This window comes from Suncus etruscus, chromosome 9 (assembly GCF_024139225.1).
Source record: "Suncus etruscus isolate mSunEtr1 chromosome 9, mSunEtr1.pri.cur, whole genome shotgun sequence".
Lineage (NCBI taxonomy): Eukaryota > Metazoa > Chordata > Mammalia > Eulipotyphla > Soricidae > Suncus > Suncus etruscus.
In genome coordinates, this window is record NC_064856.1 from 104,931,711 (window position 1) to 104,958,984 (window position 27,274).

Sequence of the window (27,274 nt, forward strand, 5' to 3'; positions counted from 1 at the left end):
ATGCCCCAGGCCTCCCAGACTCACTCGAACCCTCTTAAGCTCATGCTCCAGGGCTGAGAGAATTTTGGAAACATAAACGTGATCACACCTCTCCCCATCTTAAAGCCCTTTATGAGTCCCCATCACTGGCACTGTCCTTCCACCCCTTCCCACACTTTCCCCACGCCCCATCCCTACACTCTGTTCACGCTCCCTTGTCATGTTGAGGTGCTAACACCTGGATCCCAGCTCTCACACGGGGCCCTCTTTGACAGTTTGACCCCTAGCAGCACATACAGCCCTGAGTGCTACTGGGTGAAACCCTGAGCATTGCCGGGTGTGGAACCAGAAATAATTAAAAACAACAACAGGGTGGGGACAAACAACAACAACAACCAGGGCTGGAGAGATAGTACGGGGGGGGGGGGGTGTTTGCTTGGCAGGCAGGCTGCAGACCTGGGTTCAATCGATGCCATCTTGTATGGTTTCCTGAGCATATCAGGAGTTATTCCTGAAACATGCTGGGAGTGGCCCAAAAATCGTCATCATCATCATCTGCAAGAGACTCAAGGTGACAGCAGGTAGGTTGGTGATGACCTGGGGCTCCCACCTCACCTCAATGCCCATCAGCATAGCACGAGCCCCTCCCTCTCCATGGGCTGCTCTGCTGAGACCCTCCTGCAAACTGAATGCCTGGAGTCTGACTTTAGGAACCACCTTGGCCAAAGGGCTGGCCTGAGGAAACCACCATCAACTAAGCCCCAAAGTCCTGCCCTCATGCCTGTGTGCATCTGGGTGTGAGTTTGGGTATATGTTTCTTTTTTTTGGGGGGGGAGCACATCCAGCAGCACTCAGAAATCACTCCTGGCAGACTCAAGGGACCATATGGGATGCTGGGAATCGAACTCGGGTCCATTCCGGGTCAGCCATGTGCAAGGCAAAAGCCCTACTGCTGTGCTATCTTTCCAGCCCTGGGTATATGTTTCTGTGTCTTGTGTGTGTTTGTGTGACTCAGTGTGTCTGTGTGTCTATTACTGTGTCTCTGTGTCTATGTCTTTACATGTCTGTTTGTCTTTATATGTGTCTCAGGGTATCCATGTCTCCATGTCTGTCTGTGCATCTATGTCTGTGTGTCTCTGTTTCTGTGTCTGTGTGTTTGCCTGTACATCTTTATCTTTATGTATCTGTGTCTGCATATCTATGTCTGTGTTTACTTTGTGTCTATCTCTTTGTGTGTCTGTACATATAGTCTGTGTGTATATCTGTCTATCATTGTGTGTCTGTGTATACATATCTGTATATATGTTTGTCTTGTGTCTGTGTATCTCTGTGTCTGTCTGTGTGTCTCTGTGTCCAGTAGTTACTTCACACCTGCAAGCCGGTGCCCTACCACTGAGCCACACACACACCCTCAGGTCAGCTGCAGCACCCCCAGCCTCTGAGCCTGAGCCATGGGGGACCCACCTGACCCCTCCCTCATGTAGTCATTGCGCATGCCCAGGGCTACCTCCTGCTCCTCCTTCCTTCTCCCTCCAAGCAGAGGTTCCAGCTGGGATATAGACTCACTGCCTATGTGTTCCCACCTTCCCGAAGAGCAGAGCAGCCAGCAGCCTGAGAAGCTGAGACAACCTTTAATGGGGACTCTGGGAGGAGCAGGCATGGTGCACCCCTTGTACCTTCTGAGCCCCCCAGTCTCAGAGAAGCTGAACACACATCCAGGGAGGGCGCTGATGGAGCCACCAGTGGCTCAAGGTCTCGTGGAACATTCCAGATGCTTCTTGAGAACCAAGTTATGTGTGGGGACCCCCAGGGGAGTGGCCTGGGGACCTCAGCCTCTGCCAGCAGAGCTGTCAGTGTGGGGTGCCCCTCCATACCCTGATTACTTGGTGGGCCTCTCCACTTCCTCCTCATCTTTTGGGGTCCCTGTTGTGGGCCTGGCCAGATCTGCAGGGGGTCCGGAAGTTGTGGGGGAGAATCTGGGCGGCCTGAGAAGGCTGCGGAGGGTCTGTGAGGGCCTGGGGGCTGTGGAGGAAAGAGCTGCAGTGCCAGTCAGCGTGGAGGGAGGTTGGGTCAGTGTCCACACTGTGGCGGCTGTGTCGGGGGGCTCCCCATGAGAGGGAGGATGTGGCCCCAGAGTCCCCAGTGCAGCCGGAAGTAGAGTGGTGGCTTCTGATGATGGCTGAGGAGGCTTCGAGGTCCTAGGCCCCCCTGAGAATGTAATCTCTGCCTTCCATGGGAGGCTGCTGGGTGGTGTCTGCCCATGAGACAAGTTTGCTCTGAAGAGGAGGTGGAGCAGCTGAGGTGCTGACCTTGGGGGCAGCTCTGCTGGGGGACCAGAGCAAGAACTGCAGTTCTGTGAGGGCTCAGGATCTTCACGGGGAGTCCGGGCACCTTTGTCAAATGCCGCGTCTTCAGGAGGGGACAGAAGAAACAAGGCATCTGGGGAGAAGGAAAATGAGGTGCAAAGGCTCCCCAAGGGTGCATGTGGTGCAGGGAGCAGCCACTGTGTGGAGGGGAACCCTGTAAGTTTTCCAGAGTCATTGTAGACAGTAAAGAGGTGAAGTGGCTTCTGGGGAGACCAGGACAGGGGCTCTGCTCCCTGCAACCTGTGAGAACATTTCCCCACCACAAGACCCACCACCTAGCACGGGGCCCAGCCACAGCCTGGATGGAAAACAAACTGGTGCTCAGGGGATTATCAGTGTGGCTAATGGATAACCGCTGACAGCAGCCAAGCCAGTCACAGGGTTGGGAAGAAACCAGGAGGACCCCGAGCAGCTGGAGACAAGGGAAAAAGCAGACAAATGCTTCGGCCAGTGCCATAGGACAGAGGGGAGGACACCTGTCATGAATGCAGCAGGTCCAGGTTCAATCCCCAGCACCCAGTATGGTCCCCTGAGCCTGGCAGTAGTGATTCCTGGGTATAGAGCCAGGAAGAAGCCCTGAGCATCCTGGTTGTGACCCAAACACACACAAACACACACACACACACACACACACACACACACACACCAAAAATATATCAGGCAGATGCAGACAAACCCCAAAGGAGCAAGGCATGAAGGGAGCAGGTATGTCTTTACCCATAAAGACTCAGGTGGTCCCAGTTCAGAATTGAACCAGAACAGGGACCAGGAAAATAATATATGGGATCAATTGCAGATTTTGCATTCAGTTGACCCCATTAGAGCCCTGAAATTACATGGTCTCCACCACCTGGTGCAGCTCTGAAGGACCCTGATCACTACTGTGGTGACCAAAGTTGTAGCCCAACCAGCAGTTCTGGGTTCTGCTTAACCCTTAGTTCCCAAGCACACAGTCCCCCAAGGAAAAAATAATCACATCGGACAGCCACACAAGAGTGACTTGTGTGCTCTGCCTGTGAGATTAGAAGAATGGGGACTGTCTCACCTATAAGGGACTGCATATTTTTGTAATAAAAAAAAGAAGAAACAATTCTTAGACTCTACAATACAAAACATTCTTTCCTCAAAGCAAGCTCTGGTGAGAAAGAAGTGAGCAGAGTGAGGCCAGTTTGCTCCAGAAACAGATGCCAGGGGGAAATGCTCGGAGGGTTGCAGCAGATGCGCTGCATGTCAGAGTCTGAAGACCCATCACCAGCACAGCCCAGTCCCCTGAGCACAGTGCCAGGAGTATCCCCCAAAACCACAGAGTATGGCAGAAGGAAGGAAGGAAGGAAGGAAGGAAGGAAGGAAGGAAGGAAGGAAGGAAGGAAGGAAGGAAGGAAGGAAGGAAGGAAGGAAGGAAGGAAGGAAGGAAGGAAGGAAGGAAGGAAGGAAGGAAGGAAGGAAGGAAGGAAGGAGAGAAGGAAGGAAGGAAGGAAGGAAGGAAGGAAGGAAGGAAGGAAGGAAGGAAGGAAGGAAGGAAGGAAGGAAGGAAGGAAGGAAGGAAGGAAGGAAGGAGAGAAGGAAGGAGAGAAGGAAGGAAGGAAGGAAGGAGAGAAGGAAGGAGAGAAGGAAGGAAGGAGAGAAGGAAGGAGAGAAGGAAGGAAATAAGGAAGGAAGGAAGGAAGGAAGGAAGGAAGGAAGGAAGGAAGGAGAGAAGGAAGGAGAGAAGGAAGGAAGGAAGGAAGGAAGGAAGGAAGGAGAGAAGGAAGGAAGGAGAGAAGGAAGAAAATAAGGAAGGAAGGAAGGAAGGAAGGAAGGAAGGAAGGAAGGAAGGAAGGAAGGAAGGAGAGAAGGAAGGAAATAAGGAAGGAAGGAAGGGAGAGAAGGAAGGAAATAAGGAAAGAAGGAAGGAGAGAAGGAAGGAAATAAGGAAGGAAGGAAGGGAGAGAAGGAAGGACATAAGGAAGGAAGGAAGGAAGGAAGGAAGGAAGGAAGGAAGGAAGGAAGGAAGGAAGGAAGGAAGGAAGGAAGGAAGGAAGGAAGGAAGGAAGGAAGGAAGGAAGGAAGGACCTCTATCAGGTCCCTATCTCCAAGAAAAGGAGCAAAGCAGAAGCAGGCTGTGGGGATCTCCCAAGACCCAGGAGCCTACCTGGACAGGAGGAGCAGCAGTCCCCAGGGGGTGCAGCAGGGTCCGAGCAGGCCTGCAGGCAGGGGACCCTCTCACAGCTCACCTCTCCCAGCTAGGAAAGCAGAAGGACACGGATAAGGAAGCCCCAGCACTTGCCTGCAGGAACAGCACCTCCAACGACCCCTGCAGCAGAAACCGGGCAGGGGGACCCAGGACTAAGGCCACAGAGCCTGGGTCTCGGGGGCAAAAGAGCCACCATGTGAAAGGGTGCATCCCTTTCATGTTTCTCCAGGCACAAAGATGGCCGCACTCTGGCTAAGTGGCTCCGAGTGTCCCTGCTGGCTCCCAGGCGCAGCCCACCTGGCACGTGCACTGGGTGCAGGGCTCATCATCTGACGAGAACACCTGCCCGTTGGCCACCTTCCGTCCCTCGTAGTTGCAGTCTGCAGGGGCAGAAGCCATGGCCATGAGTGTCAAGGCCACAACAGACGCCTCTGCTGGAGTGAGGGGGCTGCCGGCGGTCCCATGTCCCACTCACCTAGGCACACGGGGCAGCAAGCACCATCCGGGTGGAAGGGGTACGTACAGCTGATGGGACAGTCCACGTGTGAGCAGGCAACAGAGCCTAGCTGTAGGCCACGAAAAACCCTAAGCAAGGCCCTTAGAACTGCCTGAGCACCTCACAGCATTCAAGGGTTTCTCAGGTCACAAGTGGGAAGACGTTGGGGTGGGGGCAGGGAGGGAGGCCTAAAGATAGCAGTTATTCTGTTTATCTATTAAGACACAAGCTCTACAAGGACCCAAGCTCATGCCTAGGGTCCATCAATCAGTAGGAAAACAAATCCACACACCCATGGGAAAGGAACCTCAAAATAGAGAGAAAGAAAACACTCCAGCACTGCCAGGAGTAATTTCTGAGCACAGAACCAGGAGTTTTGCTGATTATGGACCCAACACAACTACAACCAAAATAAATAAAATAACAATAACTTGGGGCTGGAGAGATAGCATGGAGGTAAAGTGTTGGCCTTGCATGCAGAAGGACGGAGGTTCGAATCCCGACATCCTATATGGTCTCCTGAGCCTGCCAGGAGTGATTTCTGAGCATAGAGCCAGGAGTAACCCCTGAGCGCTGCCAGGTGTTTTTTGGGTGTGACTCAAAAATCAAACAAACAAAAAACAACAATAACTCTCTAAAGGAGCTGGAGTGATAGCACAGCAGTAGGGTGTTTGCCTTGCATGCAGCTGAAATGGGACGAATCCAGGTTCGATCCCCTGTATCCCATATGATCCCCAAGCCTGCCAGGGGCATGTTCTGAAGGCAGAACCAGAAGTAACTTCTGAGCACAACCTGATGTGGCCCCAAAACCAGAAAAAAAAAAAAAAAAAAAAAAAAAACTCTCTAAGGCTGAGAGGTGGCTCAAACCTTGGTTTTGAGTCCCAGCAACTTGTTCCCCCACCCCTTTGCCCAAGGATCACTGGGAGCACTATCAGGTATGACCCAAAATACAAACCAACAAAATCCTTTGGTCCAGATAAAGGTCCACCCTGGCCAAGTTGGAGAGAGCGCAGTATGACCTTCAGGGTGGGGATTTCTGTCCTGGGAGCTGGGTTTGTCTCTGCAACCTGCAACTGGGGGTGGGGGGTAGGGGAGTTGGGGGGATTTCCATACCAGGCAGATGCAGCTGAGACACGGGTCCAGCGCTGAGGGGAAGGTCTCATTGTTATAGAAGACTCTGCCCGCATAGGTACAGCCTGCGAGGGCAGCGCCCGTCACCTTTGGTGGGCAGGACCAAGGCTATTCTGCGTAGCATCCACCACCCAATCTTGGGGCATGCTTGCAGGAGGGGCACCCATACACCCCAACTAGATTCATACCTAGCATGTAAGAGGCCCTAAGCTAAGGATGGGGCTCCCCATTATTGTGGGGACCCGATATCCCTGGAGATCTGACCAAGCAGGGAACCAGTAGCCCAGTTGCTACTTCTCTGTCTCTTCTAGTCCTTTCCTGTCCCCTGCCTGTCACCGCACTCTAAGACTCTCCATGTCTTTCAGCATCCAGACCAGGCCAGGAGCTTGTTTCCTCCCCTAAGCATATCCTGAGATGCACCATGGGGAAGCCCTGCAGCATGAACCTAGAGACAAGGTGGGAGTGGGGGTGCCTGAGCAGGTCTTCTGGGCAGAGAACTACCTGCTGAGCAGTCCGGACAGCACTGTCCAGGGATCCGGATGGGGTGTGGGCAGGAGTCCAAGCACTCTGTCCTCTTGCAGCTCACAGAACCATCTGCCTGAAGGAAAGATGCGCTTCACCCCGCCAGCCCCCCAAAAATGAGGGGTTGAGACTGACCAGCGCTGGACTGAGGGTGCTGTGATACAGCGCAGACATGGCTGGCAGGTCATGGCCAAAGGCATCAGTCATTTGGAAGAGGGGGTGTAGGGGGTGTCAGCCTTCCAGAGAGTCCTCCCACAACTGAGAGAAGGGGTATAACTAGGTGTGGGGTGCCCATTTCTCTATATCTACATTTCTCAGACAAGCAGCCCACAACAAACCCCTAGGGATCCTGGGAAATGCTCCTCCCCGGGGTCTTTCACCCCAAAGCTTCTGAGTCACTTTCCAATAGGTGCTTCTGGAGCTCTGCCCCCCAAAGCCCACCCGACATGGGTCCCAGGCAGTAAAAATGCAGATTTAGAGTTCAATGGGGGTGGTGTGAGTGTGAGGCCAGGCATAGCTGGTGTGAGCCACTTAATTCTTTTGAGAATTAAAGCTCAAAACACCAGGAAATAAGGGAGATAAATGGAGGTGCTAAATTCTAAGGGTCCTCGATCTCCTGTAGAGCTCAAGCAGGCTGGAATGACACCCAGGTCCTTGATCTGGGCGTTTTCCCTCTGTCCCCTGCCACTCTGATGGGGGTGCTCCCTTGATTAGGGGTCACCAACCTGGGGTTGGTCAAGAGCCCTCAGAATCCCATAGGCAGGTGGAAGGATGGAGCCCCCAGGTGGCCCTGCTCCTGTGCAGGGCTGGGGAGAGAGGATGGGGAAGTAGCTGAAGGAGCGCAGGTTGTCAATCACCTGGCAGATGCATAACTCACAGGGGTCACCCGGAGACCAGATCTGTCCCACCGGAAACTCCACCCCGTTGTCGTCCAGAGAGCAGCCTGGTGGAGGGAGGGGCAAGGGTTGGGGCTGAAGGTGACGGCTGCCAGGCCTGGGACCACGCACAGAATTGCTCACTGTCTGACTACGCCTTCCTCCAAGATTTCACCCTCACACACACACACACACACACACACACACACACACACACACACACACACACTTCTCTCACAGCCATACAGGCACACAAACACAGACCATTAGATCATTCACTTTAATTTTTGTTGCTGTTTTGTTTTGGAATCAGTAATCACGGCCAGTGATTCCCAGGGCTTATTCCTGGCTCTGCATTTAGGGATCCTTCGTGGTGATGCTTGGGAGACCGTATGGCATGCTGGAACCAAAGCTGGGCTGGCCACATGCAAGGCAAGCATCCTACCCCTGACTATACTATCACTCTATCCAGAAACTACTCACTTTGGGGACTGGAGTGATAGCACAGTTGGTAGGGCATTTGCCTTGCATCTGGCCAACTCAGGTTTGATCTCCGGCATCCCATATAGTGCCCCAAGCTTGCCAGGGATGATTTCTGAGTGTAGAGTCAGGAGTAATCCCTGAGCACCATTAGATGTGAACCAAAAACAAACAACAAAACTAAACATAGGGCCCGGAGAGATAGCACAGCGGCGTTTGCCTTGCAAACAGCCGATCCAGGACCAAAGGTGGTTGGTTTGAATCCCGGTGTCCCATATGGTCCCCCGTGCCTGCCAGGAGCTATTTCTGAGCAGATAGCCAGGAGTAAGTGTGTGTGTGTGTGTGTGTGTGTGTGTGTGTGTGTGTGTGTGTGTGTGTGTGTGTGTGTGTGTCCCTGGCTACAGCTCACCTGCCTTTGGTGTGGGTTCCCTGCACGTGAAACAGCACTGGCCTGGGTCCAGCCTCCAGTCCTGGCGGGGACAGTCCAGCTCGGGGCAGGGGGTGAAGGAACATTCTACTTCCCCTTTCTAAAAGACAGCAGCAGGGTCGACCCATCAAAACAGACCCCAGTGGCCCCCATCCTTCTCACAGTAACAAGAGCACCCCAAAGAGGGCAGGAAGGGGGCCAAAGTGATAACACAGCAGGTAGGGCATTTGCCTTGCATGTAGCCAATCAGAGATGGACCCAGGTTCAATCCCCAACATCCCACCTGGCAGGAGGACCTGGGCTGGTGTTGCTCCCCACAACACAATGGGGCTGGAGAAGGAGATTTGAGGAGACTTGGGGAGGCCTGGTCAACAACAGGGCCCATTCCCCACCCTGGGCTGCCTCAGTCTCCCCTTGGCCCCTACCTGGCACACACAGATGGTGCACTCGTCACCACCCCCGCTGAACACGGCGCCATCCGCGTACCACCGACCATGGAAGTAGCACCGCACTGCATAGGGAAAAGGAGAAGGTGTTGGGTGCACGGCTGGACCCATGAGAGTAGGAAGTCCATGATGGGCCTCAGGGATTGAGAAGTGAAAAGGGCTATTGTGTGGTCCAGAAGCCCTGTCACAAATGGCGGTGGGGACACTACAGCAGGACACTGCAGGCTTTCTGGGTTCAAGCCCTGGACCCAGACCCTTATGCACTCAGGCCTCAATTTCCCATCTGCGCAATGGAGTCAAGATAAGCCCCCAGGGCTAGAGCACTAGTACAATGCGTAAGGTGCTTGCTTACAACGAGGCCCATCTGAGTTCAATCCCAGCACACAGGAGAGTCCAATAGGAATGAACCCAGAGCACAGAGTAAGCCCTAAGTATTACCAGGATGTGGCCCTCAAACCAAAAAATTAATCAATTAAAGTTTAATTAGTTGGGCCTGAGAGATAGCACAGCAGTAGGGTGTTTGCCTTGCACACAACAGACCCAGGACAGATGGTGGTTTGAATCCTGGCATCCCATATGGTCCCTCAAGCATGCCAGGAGCGATTTCTGAGCGTGGAGCCAGGAGTAACCCCTGAGTACTACCAGGTACTGACGGGTGTGACCCCAAAAAACAAACAAACAAACAAAAGAAAGTGCCCAGACACTCACAAAGATGGTAGAAATGTTCCCAGTGGGAGCGGGGGTACACCAGAAAAGAAAGCCCACCTCGCTCATGGGGAGACCCCCACCTCAGCAAGAGTTAGAGCAAGCAAGGATCATGGTGAGGCTCACAGTCCTTCTGATAATAGTACTCGAGAGGGACTGGACGTGTGGGCACTTGGAACCGGGTTTCAGAAGCAAAAGCCAACCTCCTTCCTCTCTCCTCCAAAACATTCTCAAGATGGGGCCGGAGCATGGCTCAAGCAGTAAGGCATTTGCCTTGCATGCACTAACCTAGGATGGACAGTTTGATCGCCTTGCATTCCATATGGTTCCCCAAGCCAGGGGTGATTTCTGAGCGCATAGCCAGGAGTACCCCTGAGTGTCACTGGGTGTGGCTCAAAAAGCAAAAACAATAAAACAAAACAAAACAACCACAAAAAAATACCCCTAAACATTCTCAAGAAACTCCCAGAGTGTTGGAACGATAGCACAGCAAGTGGATAGAGTATTTGCTTTTGCACACAGCTGACCCAGGTTCAATCCCCAGCATCCTATATAGTCCCAAGTACTGCCAGGAATAATTCCTAAGTGCAGAACCAGAAGTATCCCCTGAACATTGACTGTTGCGGCCCAAAAATCAAACCAATAAACAAAAAAAAGCACCTCAAAAAAACGCAACCCCCCAGGTCCCTCCATGATCCCACTGACCTGGAGCACATGGGCAGCATTCTGATGGAGGGGAGGGCTGGCAGGCACCAGGAGGACACTCAGGGGAAATGCAGGACACGTTTCCAGCCTAAAGAGGAGAGGAGGGGTACAAATAGTGGGCTGCAGGTTAGCGAGAACCAGTCATTTCTCCCTGGACCCCACTACAATTTCTCAAAGAGACCCCAAGACTGTCCCCAGGACGGTCTGTAGGGACCCCTTCTTGGTGTTTATTGGGGTGTGGTTGAGAACACCCCTCATTCCTAGATGAGAGAAGAGCAGACAGCCTTCCTGGTAACCCTCTTCCTCACATCAAAGATCTGGGAGGAGGCTGGGAAGTGCAATGGTTACCCCCACCCAAAGCTTCTTCCTGTGCACCAGAGTTTCCTTTTGTTTATTGTTCTTGGGTGTGGGGTCTCAGAAGGACCGTGATCAGTTGTGCTCAGAGAACACAGCGGGGAGCAGGGGTGGAACTTGGGAGCTCTGTGCATGCCAATCACACACTTCCGTCTTCAGAGCCCTCTCCGCAGCCCACCCACATGTGAGTTTTGAACCAGGTAACTACACTGGTGATTCAAATAATTGAATTTCATGAGGCCAGGGTGGTAAGACAGTGGAAAGGGCGCTTGCCTCACATGTGGCCAACTCGGGTTCCCACCTAATGCCTTCATGATGGACAAATCATTTGCCAGCAGAGAAAACAGTTCCTGGGAGCAGGCAGAGGGAGGCCTAAGGGTGATGCCCCATCCCTTCTGCTGTCCAGAAATGGACCCCAAGTGCCAAGAAGTTCCCCCAGGAGACTTGGGGATTCCGAAGTGCTTACCAGGCAGACACAGAGTGTGCAGTTCTCATTGGGGGGAGAGAACACCTCCCCCTCGGAATGCAGGATGCCATTGTGCAGACAGCCTGGGACAGATAGACAGATGGACAGACAGACAGACAGACAGACAGACAGACAGACAGACAGACAGAGGCATTACCAAAGGGGAAACTGGAGGTTGTGTGATTTTTTTTCCCCCTGGCATCATGTTTCTGGAACTTTTTTTTATTTTTTTTGGTTTTTGGGCCACACCCAGTGACACTCAGGGGTTACTCCTGGCTATGCGTTCAGAAGTCGCTCCTGGCTTGGGGGACCATATGGGACACCAGGGGATAGAACCTAGGTCCTTCCTAAGCTAGCGCAGGCAAGGCAAGCACCTTACCTCTAGCGCCACCACACCAGCCCGTTTCTGGAACTTTCTTTTATCACAATTCTGGATGGAAAGTCAGGGGAACACACCAAAGTGGGGTCTAGGAAACCCCTCTAGAACCACCCACCATGTCAGTGGCCTCCCATCCAGCCTCAGAAACTCAACACCTATTTAGCAGCACAGAGCTGGGTGCAAACCGGGTAAGCCCTTGAGGTGCTGTGGGTCTGGAATGGGGTCCCCAAATCTCTCAGATTGCCACTGTCTTTCCTGGGAAAGGGAAGACCCGACTGTCTGCAGGGTCAGGATGTGGAGGACATGCAACCATGAGTCAGTGTCACGGTGGCCACTAAGGTAGTCAACCAGGGCCCAAGGAGGTGAGCCAAAGGGCCGGGTGCCTGTGCTGCATGGTGGGCCCCAGGTTTGAGCCCCAGGTTCCTGCCCCCAGAACACCTCAGGACACTGGAGAACTGAGTTAGAAGTAACCCAACTTCCAATGTTCTCCCACACAAGCACCCAAAAAATGAAAGAAACCCACGTGGGGGGACAGGGAGATCTCTCAAAGGGCATATGCCTGGCAAGTATTAGGTGTCAAATTCCACCTCTAGCAGAGTCTGGTGTCCCCTGAGCACTGCTTAGTGGATCCCTGCTAGTCCCCAGCACCACTGGGCCCAGGTGACACATTAGCAGAACCATTGAACTGTTCCGGCGGGGAGGGGACACAAAAATGGACTGAGTATTGTCATAAGTGGCCCGAAGGCCTTTGGATGAATACCTTTGGAGCATTCTAAAGTGTTTTTTGTTTGTTTGTTTGTTTTTTCCTTTTGCCTTGGGTTGTGGAGTGTTCCCAACTTGAGGTCAGGAGGCCAGAGACCCCATCTGTGATTGACCAATCAGGCCAGTGGCTCAATACAATGGCCAAAGGACATGATGCTGCTTAGGCCCTGTGGTGCCAGGGATTACTCAGACTGTGGGGGACACCTCTGGTCAGATTCAGGGGACCAAGAGATGCTGGAGATTGAGGCCAAAAAGATATTGCAGTGGGTAGAACTCTCACCTTGCATGTGGCCTACCTGGGTTGGATCCCAGGCACTCTATAGTTCCTTAAGTCTCATCAGGAGTGATTCTTGAGTACAGAGCCAGCCAGGAGTAAGCCCTGAGCACTGCTGGGTTTGGCTCAACTACTAAAAGAAAGTGGATATAGGATATCCAGTGAAATGGAATATAAAATATCTTTGTGGAGGGCCCGGAGAGATAGCATAGTGGCGTTTGCCTTGCAAGCAGCCGATCCAGGACCAAAGGTGGTTGGTTCGAATCCCGGTGTCCCATATGGTCCCCCGTGCCTGCCTGTGGCCCAAAAATCAAAAAAACAAAAAAACAAACCAAAAAAAAAAATCTTTGTGGAGCCAGAGCACAGCAGGGAGAGCATTTGCCTTGCATGTGATCAACACAGATTTGATCCCCGGCATTCCATATGGGCCCCTGAGGATATTTTTTGTTGGAGTAGGGAGTCACACCCAGCGGTACTCAGGGATTACTCCTGGCTCTGTGCTCAGAAATCACCCCTGGCAGGCTCGGGGGACATATGGGATGCCAAGAATCAAACTCAGGGCCCGGAGAGATAGCACAGCGGCGTTTGCCTTGCAAGCAGCCGATCCAGGACCAAAGGTGGTTGGTTCAAATCCCGGTGTCCCATATGGTCCCCCGTGCCTGCCAGGAGCTATTTCTGAGCAGACAGACAGGAGTAACCCCTGAGCACCGCCGGGGTGGTGGGGGGGGGCAGGGGAAGAATCAAACTCAGCTTGGTCATGCCTGAGTATTGTCAGGAGTAATTTCTACTACTGACTGTGGCCCAGGAGTGATATGATAGCACAGTGGGTAGAGAATTAGCCTTCCACACAACTGACCCGGGTTTGATTCCTAGAATCCTATAAGGTCCCCTGAGCATGCCAGGGATGATTTCTGAGTGCAGAGCCAGTAGTAACCCCTGAGCACTGCTGGGGGTGTGGCCCAAAAACCAAAAAAAAAAAAAAAAAAAGAAGAAAAGAAAGAAACTTGGTAACGAAGTCCAAAAGGCAACAGAAAGGAAGAGCAGAGCTGGTCTTCAACTGGAAGCCTGCCACTGGGTGGAGGAGGGGGATAAATCAGAGGAAAGGACCTTAGGGCAATGGGGAGGGGAAAACATCTGCTTTAGAGGCAGACTGGGGGGTGGAGGGGGAGGTTGGACACAGAAGTGGAGGAAGTGACACCAGTGAAGGGATGGGGTGTTGGGGCATTGTATGCCTGAAAGTCAATCATGAATAACTTTCTAAGTATGTAATTCATGGTGATTAAAAAATTTTTAAGGCAGCCAGAGCGACAGCACAGTGGTAGGGTGTTTGCCTTGCATGCAGACGACCCAGGACAGACCTGGGTTCTATACCCGGCATTCCATATGGTCCCCCGAGCCTGCCAGGAGTGATTTCTGAGCACAAAGCCAAGTGTGCTCCCAAACCAAAAGGAATGGGGTGGAGTGAAGTGGGCATGCAAGGACCTCAAGAGCAGACAGACTTTCAGGGCCCAGAGAGATAGCACAGTGGCGTTTGCCTTGCAAGCAGCCGATCCAGGACCAAAGGTGGTTGGTTCAAATCCCGGTGTCCCATATGGTCCCCCATGCCTGCCAGGAGCTATTTCTGAGCAGACAGCCAGGAGTAACCCCTGAGCAACGCCGGGTGTGGCCCAAAAACCAACAAAAAAAAAAAGAGCAGACTTTCAGCTAGAGCAGGGCTCAGTTGGAGAGGAAGGGGCAGGCCCAATGGCGTGGGGGACACAGTCCAACACCTACCTGTGCAGGAGGGGCAGCAGCCCTCATCTGGGGGTGGAATCGGGTGAGAACACGCAGTGTCACATGTCACCTTCTCACAGGCCACCTTTCCATCCTAGAAGCAGAAGCAGGAAGTTGCAGCCACCCCAAGTTCAAGACACCAGGCCAGGCGTCCCCTGACCCCCACACCCACCTCGCAGCAGCACTGGGAACACCCGGGCTGCGTCCAGCGGCTCCCCGACTCGTACATGGTCCCCAGGTGCCAGCAGACAGAGGGTGCTGGGGCCAGTGATGTGGCTGCAGGGCCCCCGGGCAAAGATGGGGGATGCAGCGCCTTCTCAGAGAGGTGTGAGGCTGGCATTCGGGTCCCCGATGGGGAGGCCACTGGGGTGGACAGCAAGGATGCTGGTGGAGCATGTGTGGGAGACGGCAGGTGGGTGGTCCTGACTCCAGCGGGAAGCCCAGGTGCCCCTGAAGGTGGGCTATGTCCAGGGGAGTGCGGAGGTCGGCCTGTCTCCAGCAGAACCAACATGGGAGGTGACTGTTCTGGAGGCTGCAGGATAGCCGAGGGCGCCAGCATGGCCTTGGGGAAAGCTGGAAAGGGAGCACAGTGGTCTCTGCAGGGGATTGGGTCTGAGTGAGACTGGGGGCTCAGGCCCACTCCATTCCAGAGTCACAGCCTATCTCAGGGCCACCTTCATCAGAATGACACTGAAACACCATCTTTTGCACACCTGATCACTGGGCTACCCATTCCTGTCTGTTCCGCTGTCCGCCTTGTTCCTGTCCCAACCAGAGTGGAGTGAGGCCCCTGCTTCCTGGGAAAGGCGCTGAGGCTTGAGATCGACAGTCAGTCCAAGGTTCTCTGCTGCTCCACAGAGAGTGCCCAAGATGTGCCCCATCCTACATACACATATCCACACAGTCCCACACCGTACAGGGCACTCACACACACTTGCACACATGCACATACATACACATGCAAACAGTCTCACAGTCACTCACATTCATATACTCACGCATTTCACACTCACACACACATAAACGCTTCAGCACAGGAAAGGCCGTTTGCCTGCAGAGAGCCACCAACTGCCGCCCAGTCTGAAAGAAGAAGCGTTTGAAAAACCAAAGGGGAGAGAAGGAGGCAGAGGTGGCTGAGAGAAGACGGATGAGAGTCAAAGATGGAGAAAGAGGGGCAGAGGGCCAGGCGGGGCCCAGATGCCAAGTGCCAAGGCGCCTGGAGATTACAGCATGGAAAACTCGCCGTGATGAAGATGAACACCTTCAGTGTTGTACAGGACATTACACGTACGTTCACAGGCACCGTGTCAAAGCACGACTGGGCTGTCACAGCTCCTTGGAACGCAAGACACCCAGAAGCCTAAGTCACCTGATATTTCAGCATTTGTTTTATGGAGGTTCTTTTTCCTTTGACCACTTGGGGGAAAATGGTGAAATGAAAAAGAAAGACATACAGATAGATGAAGACATGAATGAAATAACTATTGAGAAAGGTGTTGAAATGGATGAATTGTGGGCTGGAGAGATAGCATGAAGGTAAAGCGTTTGCCTTGTATGCGGAAGGAAGGTCAGTGGTTCGAATCCCGGCATCCCATATGGTCCCTGAGCCTGCCAGGAGCAATTTCTGAGCATAGAGCCAGGGTAACCCCTGAGCGCTGCCAGGTGTGACCCCCCCCAAAAAAGCAAACAAACAAAAAAAAGAAATGGATGAACTGAATGAAGGAAGTAGAAGGTGCCAGATGGGCAGAGTTCACAGGAGAGAGAAGAGCCTGAAACCTGATGGGCAGAACCTGGTATTTGTAGGGTGGAGCCTAGGGCAGGGGTAAGGCCTGGGTGGGAGGGCAGAGCTGTCACTGTGGATGGAGGAATATGGAACTGGGTGGGCGTGGCCTGGGGTAGGAGGGTGGAGCCATCACTGTGGTGGGAGGAACTGGAACCAGGTGGGCGTGGCTTATTACTTGTAAGGCAGGGCCTGGAGCAGGGCCTAGAGTGGGTGGGTAGGGCTATCACTGTGGTGGGAGGGGCTGGAACCAGGTGGGCGTGGCCTGTTACTTGTAAGGCGTGGCCTGGAGCAGGGCGTAGTGGGTGGGTGGAGCCATCACTGTGGTGGGAGGGGCTGGAACCAAGTGGGCTTGGCCTATTGCTTGTAAGGCATGGCCTGGAGCAGGGCCTAGGAGATATCACTGGGGTGGGAGGGGCTGGAACCAGGTGGGCGTGGCCTGGGGCAGGGCCTGGAGTGGGAGGGCAGAGCTATCACTGGAATGGGCGGGGTCTGATGTCTAGTGGGCGTGGTCTTGTACTTGCAGGGTGGGACCTGGAAATAGAGGGACAGGAACTGAGTTGGGGAAGGCTGGGCCAGCGACCCAGCTATGTGTCTATATGTCTATGGCAGGTGACTCACCTTCGCAGGACACATGGTCAGCCCGGAGCCTGTAGCCAGGCCTGCACGTGCACAGGAAGCTGCCCACGGTGTTCTGGCAGGAATGATGGCAGACTCTCCTCTCTAGCGGCCTCCGACATTCATTCACGTCTGCAGAAGAGCCTTGCTGCTGCCCACAGTCTGGTTGCATCTACAAAGTCCATCTCCCGCCTATCCCTTAGCCCAAAGGCCAGATTGTGCCCTGCACCCCACACTTTGCATCCAGGACTCTGTGTATGTGGAGGAGAGGATCCCTCTTGGAAGTCCTCCAAACTGCACCAGATAATGTGTCTGATGGGTGTGAGCAAAATCACAAAAGTCACAAGGGGCCTGTATCTGGGCTCGGGTCACAGACCTCACACCACCAGAACAAGGTCTTTTGCAGGCCCACGGGACTTCACCTTTCAACTGTGAGCCAAGCTCAAGGCAGGTCATGCCAATCCCTTTCTGGAAATTACTGGTCATGGCTAAGAAAACAGGGGTCTCCTTCCAAGCCAGAGGAACCAAGACATAACGTGCTTTATTTACCCAGGGGAGCAAAGGCAGCCAAGAAAATAGGTGAGCAGAGAGGAATCCTTGGGGTATATCTGGGAGAAGGATGAGAGAAGCAGCAGGATGAAGGACACATCACCAGCCAAAGCCCCAGCCAGGGGCTCCCTGGAGGGGCCACTCTAAACCCAGAAAAACCCAGCAAAGGCAGGTGCCTTCTCAGCAGAGGAGCAAGTGCTCGAAAGCACTCAAGAATGAAGGATCCCCCATCCTCTCCTTGCCTCTCCCAGTCCATAATCCTGCTGGGCACCAAGCCATCAGGGTGTCCGGCCCTTACCTACGCAGGAGTGGCGGTTGCCATGGAGATGGAAGCCTGTTCGACAGGAGCATCTGTAGCTACCCAAGCTGTTCTTGCACCTCTGCTGGCACGGGGTCCCCAGGCATTCGTCCGTGTCTACAAGGGAACAGATGAGGGTGCAGCTCAAGTCTACAAGGACCACCGCGATCCAAGGGGTCCTCTCCTCTCTCTCTGAACACCTTTTCCACTCAGCACTGAGCCTACTCCTTCTCAGCCTCTAACCCATAGTCCATCGCTTTCAGACCACACTGCTTAAAACACCCAGCAAGGCTCCCATTATGCCTTTTTCACCTCTTTCCCCTGTCCCTCATCTTGGCTCTGGCTTCTATTCTTACCACATCTCAAATGCACCAAGTTCTCACAGGCCTCCCTTTTGCTTATGCTCTTCTGTCTGCTTGTAATGCCTATCTACTTTATCTGGCTGGAAACTCCTATTCATGTGATAATATCTTTTTTTTTTTTTTTTTGGCTTTTTGGGCCACACCCAGTAACGCTCAGGGGTTACTCCTGGCTATGCGCTCAGAAGTTGCTCCTGGCTTGGGGGACCATATGGGACACCGGGGGATCGAACCGCGGTCCGTCCAAAGCTAGCACAGGCAAGGCAGGCACCTTACCTTTAGCGCCACCGCCCGGCCCCTTGTGATAATATCTAGGCCTGAAATGATTCTCGCCTCATTTGACCAGAAAACTCCTACTTATACCTCAAGACCTCCTTTCTCAAAGCCTCTTCCACCATTATCTGAAAATATGGAAAGCTGGCACTGTTCCCAGCTTTCCTGTGGCACATCCCTCACCTCCTTGTTACTTCCCTCCCCATACCCACAGACCACTGGAGAATAGACTGCTTATGTGCTTCAAGTGTAGCGACAGACCCCAGCCTAGCTGGTGGCAGGCAGAACAAATGAATGAGTGAAAGAAGGACTGCATCCTCTCCCTTCATTCTGCACCCGTAATCTCTGTGTCCACCACCCCAAGCTCTCCCCTCAGGGAACTGATTTCTCATTCAGTTCTGAGATAGAGCCTTTGAGCCTATGCACCTGGAAATCCCCGGTCCTGCCTCAGTTTCCCCCCTCAGGAAAGTGTGGGTGTGGACAGTGTCTCTCAGAGGGCAGAGGTGGGGTTGAAAAGCAGTGAGCAATGAAGAGATTGGCTGGGTCCAGCAATTCTCAGCAGGGACGGCGGGTACCCTCACAGAGTGACATGGGCACCCCTCAGAGCCTCACCTTGGCAGCTGTGGCGATTGGCAGACAGCTGCATGCCTGGCCCGCACTCACACACAAAGCCACCTTCCGTGTTCACACAGAGGCCCTCACAAGAGGCACTTAAACATTCATCGATGTCTGCAAAGAAAGAGAGAGACCCCTCAGAGCATGTGGATGGGGTGCAGGGAGGAAGTCTACTCAGAATCAGATAATGAGAAGTCACAGGGAACCCCCAGAAATGAGAGGCCTAGAGGCTGGCACTTCCTCTCCCACCCACCAAACCATCCATGCCCAAACTTGCTGGGCCTACTCCCTTTTGTCAGCCACAGAGCTCCTCTCTAAATGAACAAACAAAAGGTACCCCTCAGGGGCCGGAGAGGTGGCGCTAGAGGTAAGGTGTCTGCCTTGCAAGCGCTAGCCAAGGAAGGACCGAGGTTTGATCCCCCGGCGTCCCATATGGTCCCCCCAAGCCAGGGGCAATTTCTGAGCGCTTAGCCAGGAGTAACCACTGAGCATCAAATGGTGTGGCCCGAAAAACAAAAATAACAGGTAGTCCTCAATTGCCCCTGGAGCTACATTGCACCTCTGAATGGTGCCAGAATCACATGTGACAGGCCTGGGTTCTGGGGCCTTCAGCACCACTGGGATGACCCCTAATCACAGAGCCAGGAATAATAGCCTTGGTGTATCCCCTCAAAAACAAACAAACAAACAAACAAATGAGCCGGAGAGATAGCATGGAGGTAGGGAATTTGCTTTGCATGCAGAAGGATGGTGGTTCGAATCCCAGCATCCCATATGGTCCCCCGAGCCTGCCTGGAACAACTTCTGAGCACAGAGCCAGGAGTAACCCCTGAGCACTGCCGGTTGTGACCCAAAAAACAAAAACAAACAAACAACCAAACAAGCATAAAAAGCAAGGGGAGGTGGCGTAAAGGCTCATTACAATCCTTCAAGGTTTTCTAAGCATCCCAGAGGGCACCATCCTGGACAGGGCTGCTGAGAACACATCTGATTAAGGCAGCACCAACCTTCCCACACTGGACCCACTGTCTTCAGAGCCATAACAGTATGAGGGTCTGGTGATGGCCGGTGACACACAGAACCTCAGGAAGGCCGGCCACGGCAAGTGTGCTCTGAATGAGAGACAGGCTGAGGGGACCCAGAGGCCCAGGGGTGAGGGATCCGGGAAGCCCAGGAACTTCCCAAAGCCTGGCCTGTGGATACTATTTTCCGTGGGGACAGAGCTGAGGGGGTTCAGACTACAGAGCTCCTAAAATTTCTGTCCAGGTAGCTGACTGGAGAAAAGTCCCTTTTTGGGGGTCACGCTAGATGGGAGAACTCTATTTCTGCCTTGTGGGGTCTTTTTCTTTTAAGGGGGTTTTTGGATCACACCCAGCAGCACTCAGGGGTTATTCCTGGCTCTGCACTCAGAAATCACTCCTGGCAGGCTCGGGGAACCATATGGGATGCTGGGAACAGAACCAGGGTTCATCCTGGGTTAGCCACACGCAAGGTAAATGCTATTTCTCTGGCCTTGGATCTCTTCTCATAGAAGAACCATGACTAGTAGGGCAGGAGCAATAGAACAGCGGAGAAGGAGTTTGCCTTGTATGCTGCTGGCCAAAGTTTGATCCCCAGCATCCCATATGGTCCCCCCAAGTCCTGCCAGGAGTGATTCCTGAGTGCTGAGCCAGGAGTAACCCTTGAGCACTACCAGGTGTGACTCCTCCTTCCACCCCCCAAAAAAATAACCTATAGCAGTACTGGAGCCCCCTGAAAGTGGACCGGCTTCTCACCTGTACATCTGATGCCCACAGCTGTCTCTGTCATGGAGAAGCCCACAGGACACACTCTAGCCACCTCCTGGCAGCCACCATGGTTGCAGGCAAGGTCACAGCCATACTCCCCACAAGCTCTATTGGCTTCTAGAACGGGGAAAGAGGGGAGCTTGTGCGCATGCAGCACCTCATCTATGGCACCAGCCCCCACCCAGGGCCCGTTGGATTCAGTCTAGCTCAACTTTCTGCGTGAGTCTTCAGCTTCTTCCGGGCCTCATATAAAACAGAAGTGAGGGGCTGGAGTGATAGCACCGCGGCAAAGGGTTTGTCTTGCACGCAGTCAACCTAGGTTTGCTCCCTGGCATCCCATATGGTAGCACAAACACTTGCTTTGCACATGGCTGAGCCAGGTTCAGTCTCTTGGTCCCCCAAATCCCACCAAGAATGGCCCCTGAGAACAGAGCCAGGAGTAAGCCCTGAGAACTGCTAGGTGTGGCCCAACTGTTCACGTAAAGAAATATGATGGGATAAAAGCACCTTTATTGCCAGGTGTGAATACAGGGTGCCAGGACCCTGGGGGAGAACCCTGTGTCACTTGGTGATCCACTTACCTGGGCAGGTGGCCCCTTGCTCTCCATGCTGGCAGGAGCAGAGGTTGGGAGCAATGCAGATGCCATTCCCACAGCCAAAGGAGCAGAGGGCTGAGAGGGAACAAGTAGTGAAGAGCGACACTGGAAACCCCACACACCCCTCAACCCAGCCCCGGGGATACTGGAGACCCAGGGTTGGCACTTACGAAGAGTGCAGTGCCCACTGCCCATGGAGGGTGCCCATCCAGGGCAGCAGCCACTCCCGAACCCTGAGAGGCAGACATGGGGGCCCAGTCGACGTCTGCAACAGGGAAGAGAGACGGGCCAGGTCTGTAATGGGAAGAGGGACAGGACAGCAGAGAGCAATGGGAAGTTTCCAGAGAAGCAAGAGGCAAAGGCTGAAGACATAGAGGCCCTGACCTTGTGACCCTCTTCACCAATGTTGGCAGGAAGGAGGAAGGAAGGTAGGAAGGAAGGTAGGAAGGAAGGAAGGAAGGAAGGAAGGAAGGAAGGAAGGAAGGAAGGAAGGAAGGAAGGAAGGAAGGAAGGTAGGAAGGAAGGAAGGAAGGAAGGAAGGAAGGAAGGAAGGAAGGAAGGAAGGAAGGAAGGAAGGAAGGTAGGAAGGGAAGGGAGGGAGGGAGGGAGGGAGGGAGGAAGGAAGGAAAAGGAAGGAAGGAAGGAAAGAAGGAAGGAAGGAAGGAAAAGGAAGGAAGAAAAGAAGGAAGGAAGGGAAAGGAAAGAAAAGAAGGAAGGAAGGGAAAGGAAGGAAGAAAAGAAGGTGTGGGAGGGAGGAAGGGAAAGAAGGAAGGAGGGAAAGAGGCAAAGAAGGAGGGAAAGAGGAAGGAAAGAAGGAAGGAGGGAGGGAGGAAAAGAGGGAAAAGGAAGAAAAGGAGAGAGAAATGAAGGAATGAAGGAGGAAGGAAGGATAGAGGAAGGGAAGGAAGGAGCAAAGGAAGGAGAGAAACATGAAGAAAAGGAGGGAGGGAGGGAGGGAAAGAGATAAAAGGAGGGAGGGTGGGTCTCCTGAGGCAGAATAAGACCAGAATAAGAATAAGGTGGGAGCAGAAGGTGGTGACAGGGCAGGGCATAGGCTGTCACCTCCTAGAGGTCCTTCCTGGACACTTCACTCACTCCCCCCAGCTCAGCTCCTTCCAGGTACCTCCCAGAGAGGCCTGGCCATCTCCCTTCCCACGCCTTATTCTCTCTCCCTCCACCTCCCCCTCGCTGCTGTTACTGATGTTGTAGTGAGCCCCCCGGGGTCGCACATGCACCCCTCCCAGCCGAAGTGCTCACTGGTGGCTCCACAGGTAGTCTGCCTTGTTTGGGCTTTTCACCTACCAACGGGGTGTTCTCTGGGGATGAGTCTGGAACTGCATCCTGGCGCTGATCCTAAACCTGCTCGCCAGGGGGCATACTTCCCAGCCCTGATCCCACACACCTTTTCCAGTTGCTTCTGGTTGTGAAGCAGCTGGAAAGCATTAATGGCCCCCCCATCCAGGGATTTGGAGTAGCAAAACTGCCTGAATCAAACCTGGTGAATGTATCTGAACACAAGATCAGAAGCTCACAAGTCCCTGCGCCACACCCTGGGCCCTGCTTCTGGGGGCAATGGATTATTTTTATGTGTGTTTATTTGGGGGTCACCCTTAGGTGACCCACCTTAGGTGGGCCACGCTCAGGACTTACTCTATGCTCCGAACCTTTTGACAGGGCTGGGATCCAAATGGTCCTGCAGGGTAAACACCTTAACCCCTGTACTATCTGTCTGACTTGTTAATGTTAAAGTCATATTTCACTGATTGTCGCCTGCCATTCGGGGACAGTGCACCTGAGCTTGTACAGTGCAGTTTAGAAAATGCTGTGTAGGGAGAGGCAGGTGGAAAGTCAGGGGCTCGTGGCCACAGCAGGCAGTCGGCATCCAAAGGTGACCTCAATATGGTGGGGACCGCAAAGAGCCCCAGGGGAACCTGCCAGGTGCCAGGCAGTGGGTTGGAGGGATAGGACAAGGGCTAAGGCTCTGGCTTTGCATGTGGAAAACCACCAGTCGGTTCCTCAGCACCTCCAGGAGCAACCCTGAGCACTGATCAGAGTAACCCCACAGCACTACCAAGTGAGCGCCATCAAGTGTCAACAACCCCCCACCTTTTCTCAAATGAAAGGCGTTTCAGCCATCAACAAGTCTCGTCAGCACCTTTAAATGACACTGAGCAGACAAGCAGTGACAACCACACAGTATGACAAGTGCCAAGCAGGAGGGGCACTGGGCCTTGGGTAGCCCCAAGACTGCCTGAAGGGTCAGCTTTCTCATCAGCCATGGAAGAGAACTGGGGGTGACTGGAAGCTGTGGGTTCAGTGACAAGGGGCAGGAGAGTCCAGCCTGCCTTGAATTGCTTATGAATGTGACAGACCAGGGCCACCTCTCCAGACCCCCATCCTCGACCCCCCAAACTCCTACACGGGGAGCTCAGGAGCTACTGGAAATGAGCTGGAGGTCGGGCAGCTCAGAGAGCACCCCAGAACGGAAGGGCTCCCGGCAGCCAATGTGGGGCACAGGTTGGGAGAGTCGCTGACCAGCGTTTATAAGTAAGAATTCTAGTAGGGGCGATGCGCTCAGGCACGTAGCAAACAGCAGCGGGGAGAAGTTTTTCCCCCTATTTGAGGCCAAGACAGAAGGGGGGTTCTGGGGAGCAGGAGGAGGAAGGGTGGAGGCGTGCGTCTCTTGCTCCTTCGAGGGGCTCCGAAGCAGACAGAGGGTCCCCCCACGCGGCAGACGGGAAGAGGCGCCCGCAGGCTGCAGGAGGGGAGAAGGGGCGGCCGCCCCCCAAGACGCTCCAGGAGGCAGACAGGTGGCAGGAAGGCTCCGAGACGAGACGCCGCAGGAACTGGCGTGGAGGGCCCCGCCGGCCGCCCCCTGCGCGCCCCCCAGGCAGTGGCCGCCGGCCAGGCCGTCCGCTGACACCGTGTTCCCTCGCTCGGAGCATCACGCACACGCTCCGGGGAGGCGGTGGCCGCTTGTCCCAGCAGCCTTGGAGAGGGAGGGTGGCCTCTCCAAGAGGGAAACAGTCCCGGGGGTGACTTTTGGGGGGCTGCCTCTGAGGTCTGCATCCTGCAGAACACCCAGACACCCCTTTAAACCCCAGCTAGGGCCCCCCAGGGAGGCCAACGCGGCTGGGGGAGGCCCTGGAACTGTTTGGATCGATTGGGAGGCACGTCCCCAATTTTCCTTATCCAAGGTTTGCGCCCTGGGACTGACTCAACTGGGTTCCCCCCCATTCCCCAGGGTCTCCCCCAGGGAGGTCCCAGCCAGAGCAGACAGGCAGATCTCCCGCCAGATGCACCCTCTGTTCTCTTTGTCCCTGACAGCGCCCAAAGGGGACCCCCAAACTGGCGGGTGCGCTCCTGCAGCCGGGCTTGGAGAGAGGCGCAGGGCGCGGGGCGCGGGGCGCAGGGCGCGGGGTGCTTACCTCTCGACCGGCTTCCTCGCGGGGTAACCTCGGGCCGGGCTCCCCGGCTGCAGGAGCACGACGCAGGCTGCCCCGAGGAACAGTCCAGCCCACATGATGGACGGTGGCGGCGGCGGCGGTGGGTCCCCAACTCTCTCCGCCGGGCTCCCCACTCCGGCGCGCAGGGGAGGAGGGGGCTGCCGGCCGTCGCCCCACCTCCTGGCGCTCCAGGGAGCGAACCAGCGAGCCTGGAGCTGGCAAGCCGAGCCAAGAAGGGGAGCAGGAGACGGACGCCAAGAGGAAGGAGGGGCTGGGGGCCTAGACAGGACGGGTGAGGGGGTCTCTTCCACCTCCCAGCACCTCCGAGCGCAAGGCACAAAAGGCTGCACCCCGCTCCGCCGAGAGCCTCTAGGGGAGGTGCAGAGGAATAAGCTGGGGCAAAGATCAAGGACCCCTGGGGGCGGGGTTTTGCCCTGGGCCCACACCGGCACCGACACCGACAACGACAGCCACTGGGGTTGGGTCGTAGGCTTCCTGCAATGGGAGGCCTTGGACATTGGGTTAAGGCCTGGAGGGGAGCATGGCTGGCTAGCACCTGAGATTCGAAGTCTAGGTATCATCGCTCGCCTCCGTGGAGCCCAAGATGCCAGTTTCATCCAGTTTCATCCAGATGTGGGAATCCAGATGTGGAAATCCAGCCCCTGGGACTCTGGGTCACTTGGCTTCTGGGCACAGTTCTAGGCAAGCCCACAGGTCTGCATCCAAACTTTCTCTTTCTCATGGAAAGCACCAACTAGCCTTGGGGTACCCCTGTCTTAGAGCTAAGAAAGTATGTGGAAGAGGTCGTTGGTGTAACCATCCCAGAACCTGGGGCACCTGGCAGGAGGTTACGTGGCAGTGGGGGGAAGCCAGGGTCATCATAGGGCAGGAGCAGGTTAAAGAATGACCAGACTCAACCTTCCACTGTGCACAACCTGCTACCACACTTATCCAAGCTGAGGAACTCGGCATGGCCTGGCGATGGGCTTGGGAACTACAGCTGTCCAGAAGCGATTTTACTTCCCAGCTGGGTCCCCCATCTTTTCCACACACACCCCTTCCTTTGGTTCTGCTCTGACAGGTGCCCTCTCACTGGCTGCTTCAGTCCGTTAGCCAAGGTCCCCTGGCCAGCTCTGCCAACATAGCCTGGTTTCCGGCTGCTTCCTCCTGGACAGCAGACTCCACCACACAGGGTTGCTTAGGATTCTGGGCAGCCCGGTGTTCCTACAGAAGAAAATATCGGCCCGCGCAATAGCACAGCGGAGTGATAACACAGTTGGCCTTGCATGATGTTCGTCCCATATGGTCCCCCGAGCCTGCCAGGAACGACTTCTGAGCACAGAACCAGGAGTAACCCCTGAGCGCCACCAGGTATGACCCAAAAACCAAAAAAAAAAAAAAAAAAGAAAAAAAGAAAAAAAGAAAATATTGTAGTTTGGTATGGTCTTGTTATGGTTTGTTTTGGGGCCACACCTAGCAGCACTCAGGGCTTACTCCTGGCTCTGTGCTCAGGAAACAATTCTGGTTGAATTTGGGCTCCTCTAAGGGGTGCTGGGAATTAAACCCAGGTCAGCCCCATGCATGGTGAATGAACACCCTACCCACTGTCCTCTTGGGCCCCTGCTGTCTTATTTTCTTATTGCTTTGATGACTGAGCACACGCTGCTGATTTTTTTTCTTGGAGCCTGTGGGACTGGTTTGCAGATGGTCATGGTTAGTTAGGTCTTATTCTCAGACCTTTTTAGTTCGCATCTATCTCCTAAACAATACAATTTTAGCGAGTTGTGGGGCCGGAGAGATAGCATGGAGGTAAGGCGTTTGCCTTTCATGCAGAAGGTCATCAGTTCCAATCCCGGTGTCCCATATGGTCCCCCGTGCCTGCCAGGAGCAATTTCTGAGCATGAAGCCAGGAGTAACCCCTGAGCACTGCCGGGTGTGACCCAAAAACCACACACACACAAAAATAATAATAATTTTTTTTTTAGTGAGTTGTGTAAATGTTCCATAGGGGAAGATGAAAACATCTTCCATACACTGTCCATATTGAGCCCTATCCCTTCAGAATATAGAAAGTTCTGGCATTTGTCTTGAGGCAAACACTCCATAGTATCTTTTCTTTTCACTCCCCAACCCCAGATTGTACCTTCCTGCTTCCTCCTGTTCTCCTCAGCAGGGATACAAAGTGCCGCACTGTCCACCTTCAGTGTCCACCCATTCAGAAGTGAGGCCTGTAATGCCAGAGAGATGGTTCAAAGGGCACACGCTTTGCATGCAGGAGTCCAGATTGCAATCCTAGCAACATGTGACATGCATTGCCCAGCAATAGGACAAGGATGGCTCTCCTGAACACTGCAGGATGTAGCCTCCCCCAAAAGGAGGGGGGCAGGGAGGGGAATTAGCCTTCCCCCCCCAAGAATTAGAAATAGGGGCCATAGCAATAGCACAGCGGGTAAGGCACTTTCCTTGTACATTGATGACCCAGATTTGATCTCCAGCATCCCATACTGTGTCCCGAGCACTACCAGGAATAACCTATAAGTGCAGAATCAGGAGTAACTCCTGAGCACTGCCGGGTATGACGTGCGCGCGCACACACACACACACACACACACACACACACACACACACACACACTAAACT

At 54.1% G+C, this 27,274-nt stretch overlaps 1 protein-coding gene across 1 annotated transcript; it reads right to left on the reverse strand.

Moving 5' to 3' along the window:
* Nucleotides 1-1,783: 1,783 nt before the first annotated feature.
* VWCE (von Willebrand factor C and EGF domains) lies at nt 1,784-24,711 on the reverse strand. The gene is made up of 20 exons (XM_049780861.1): nt 24,617-24,711; nt 21,359-21,453; nt 21,174-21,263; nt 20,581-20,706; nt 18,803-18,919; nt 17,559-17,675; nt 16,715-16,843; nt 14,486-14,886; nt 14,314-14,407; nt 11,126-11,208; nt 10,306-10,393; nt 8,875-8,960; nt 8,432-8,549; nt 7,525-7,610; nt 6,647-6,743; nt 6,128-6,210; nt 4,994-5,084; nt 4,816-4,898; nt 4,477-4,567; nt 1,784-2,418 (listed from the first exon to the last, which is right to left on the reverse strand). The coding sequence occupies exons 1-20, from the start codon at nt 24,709-24,711 to the stop codon at nt 1,859-1,861; spliced, it is 2,730 nt and encodes a 909-aa protein (XP_049636818.1). The 3' UTR covers nt 1,784-1,858.
* Between the last annotated feature and the right edge of the window lie 2,563 nt (nt 24,712-27,274).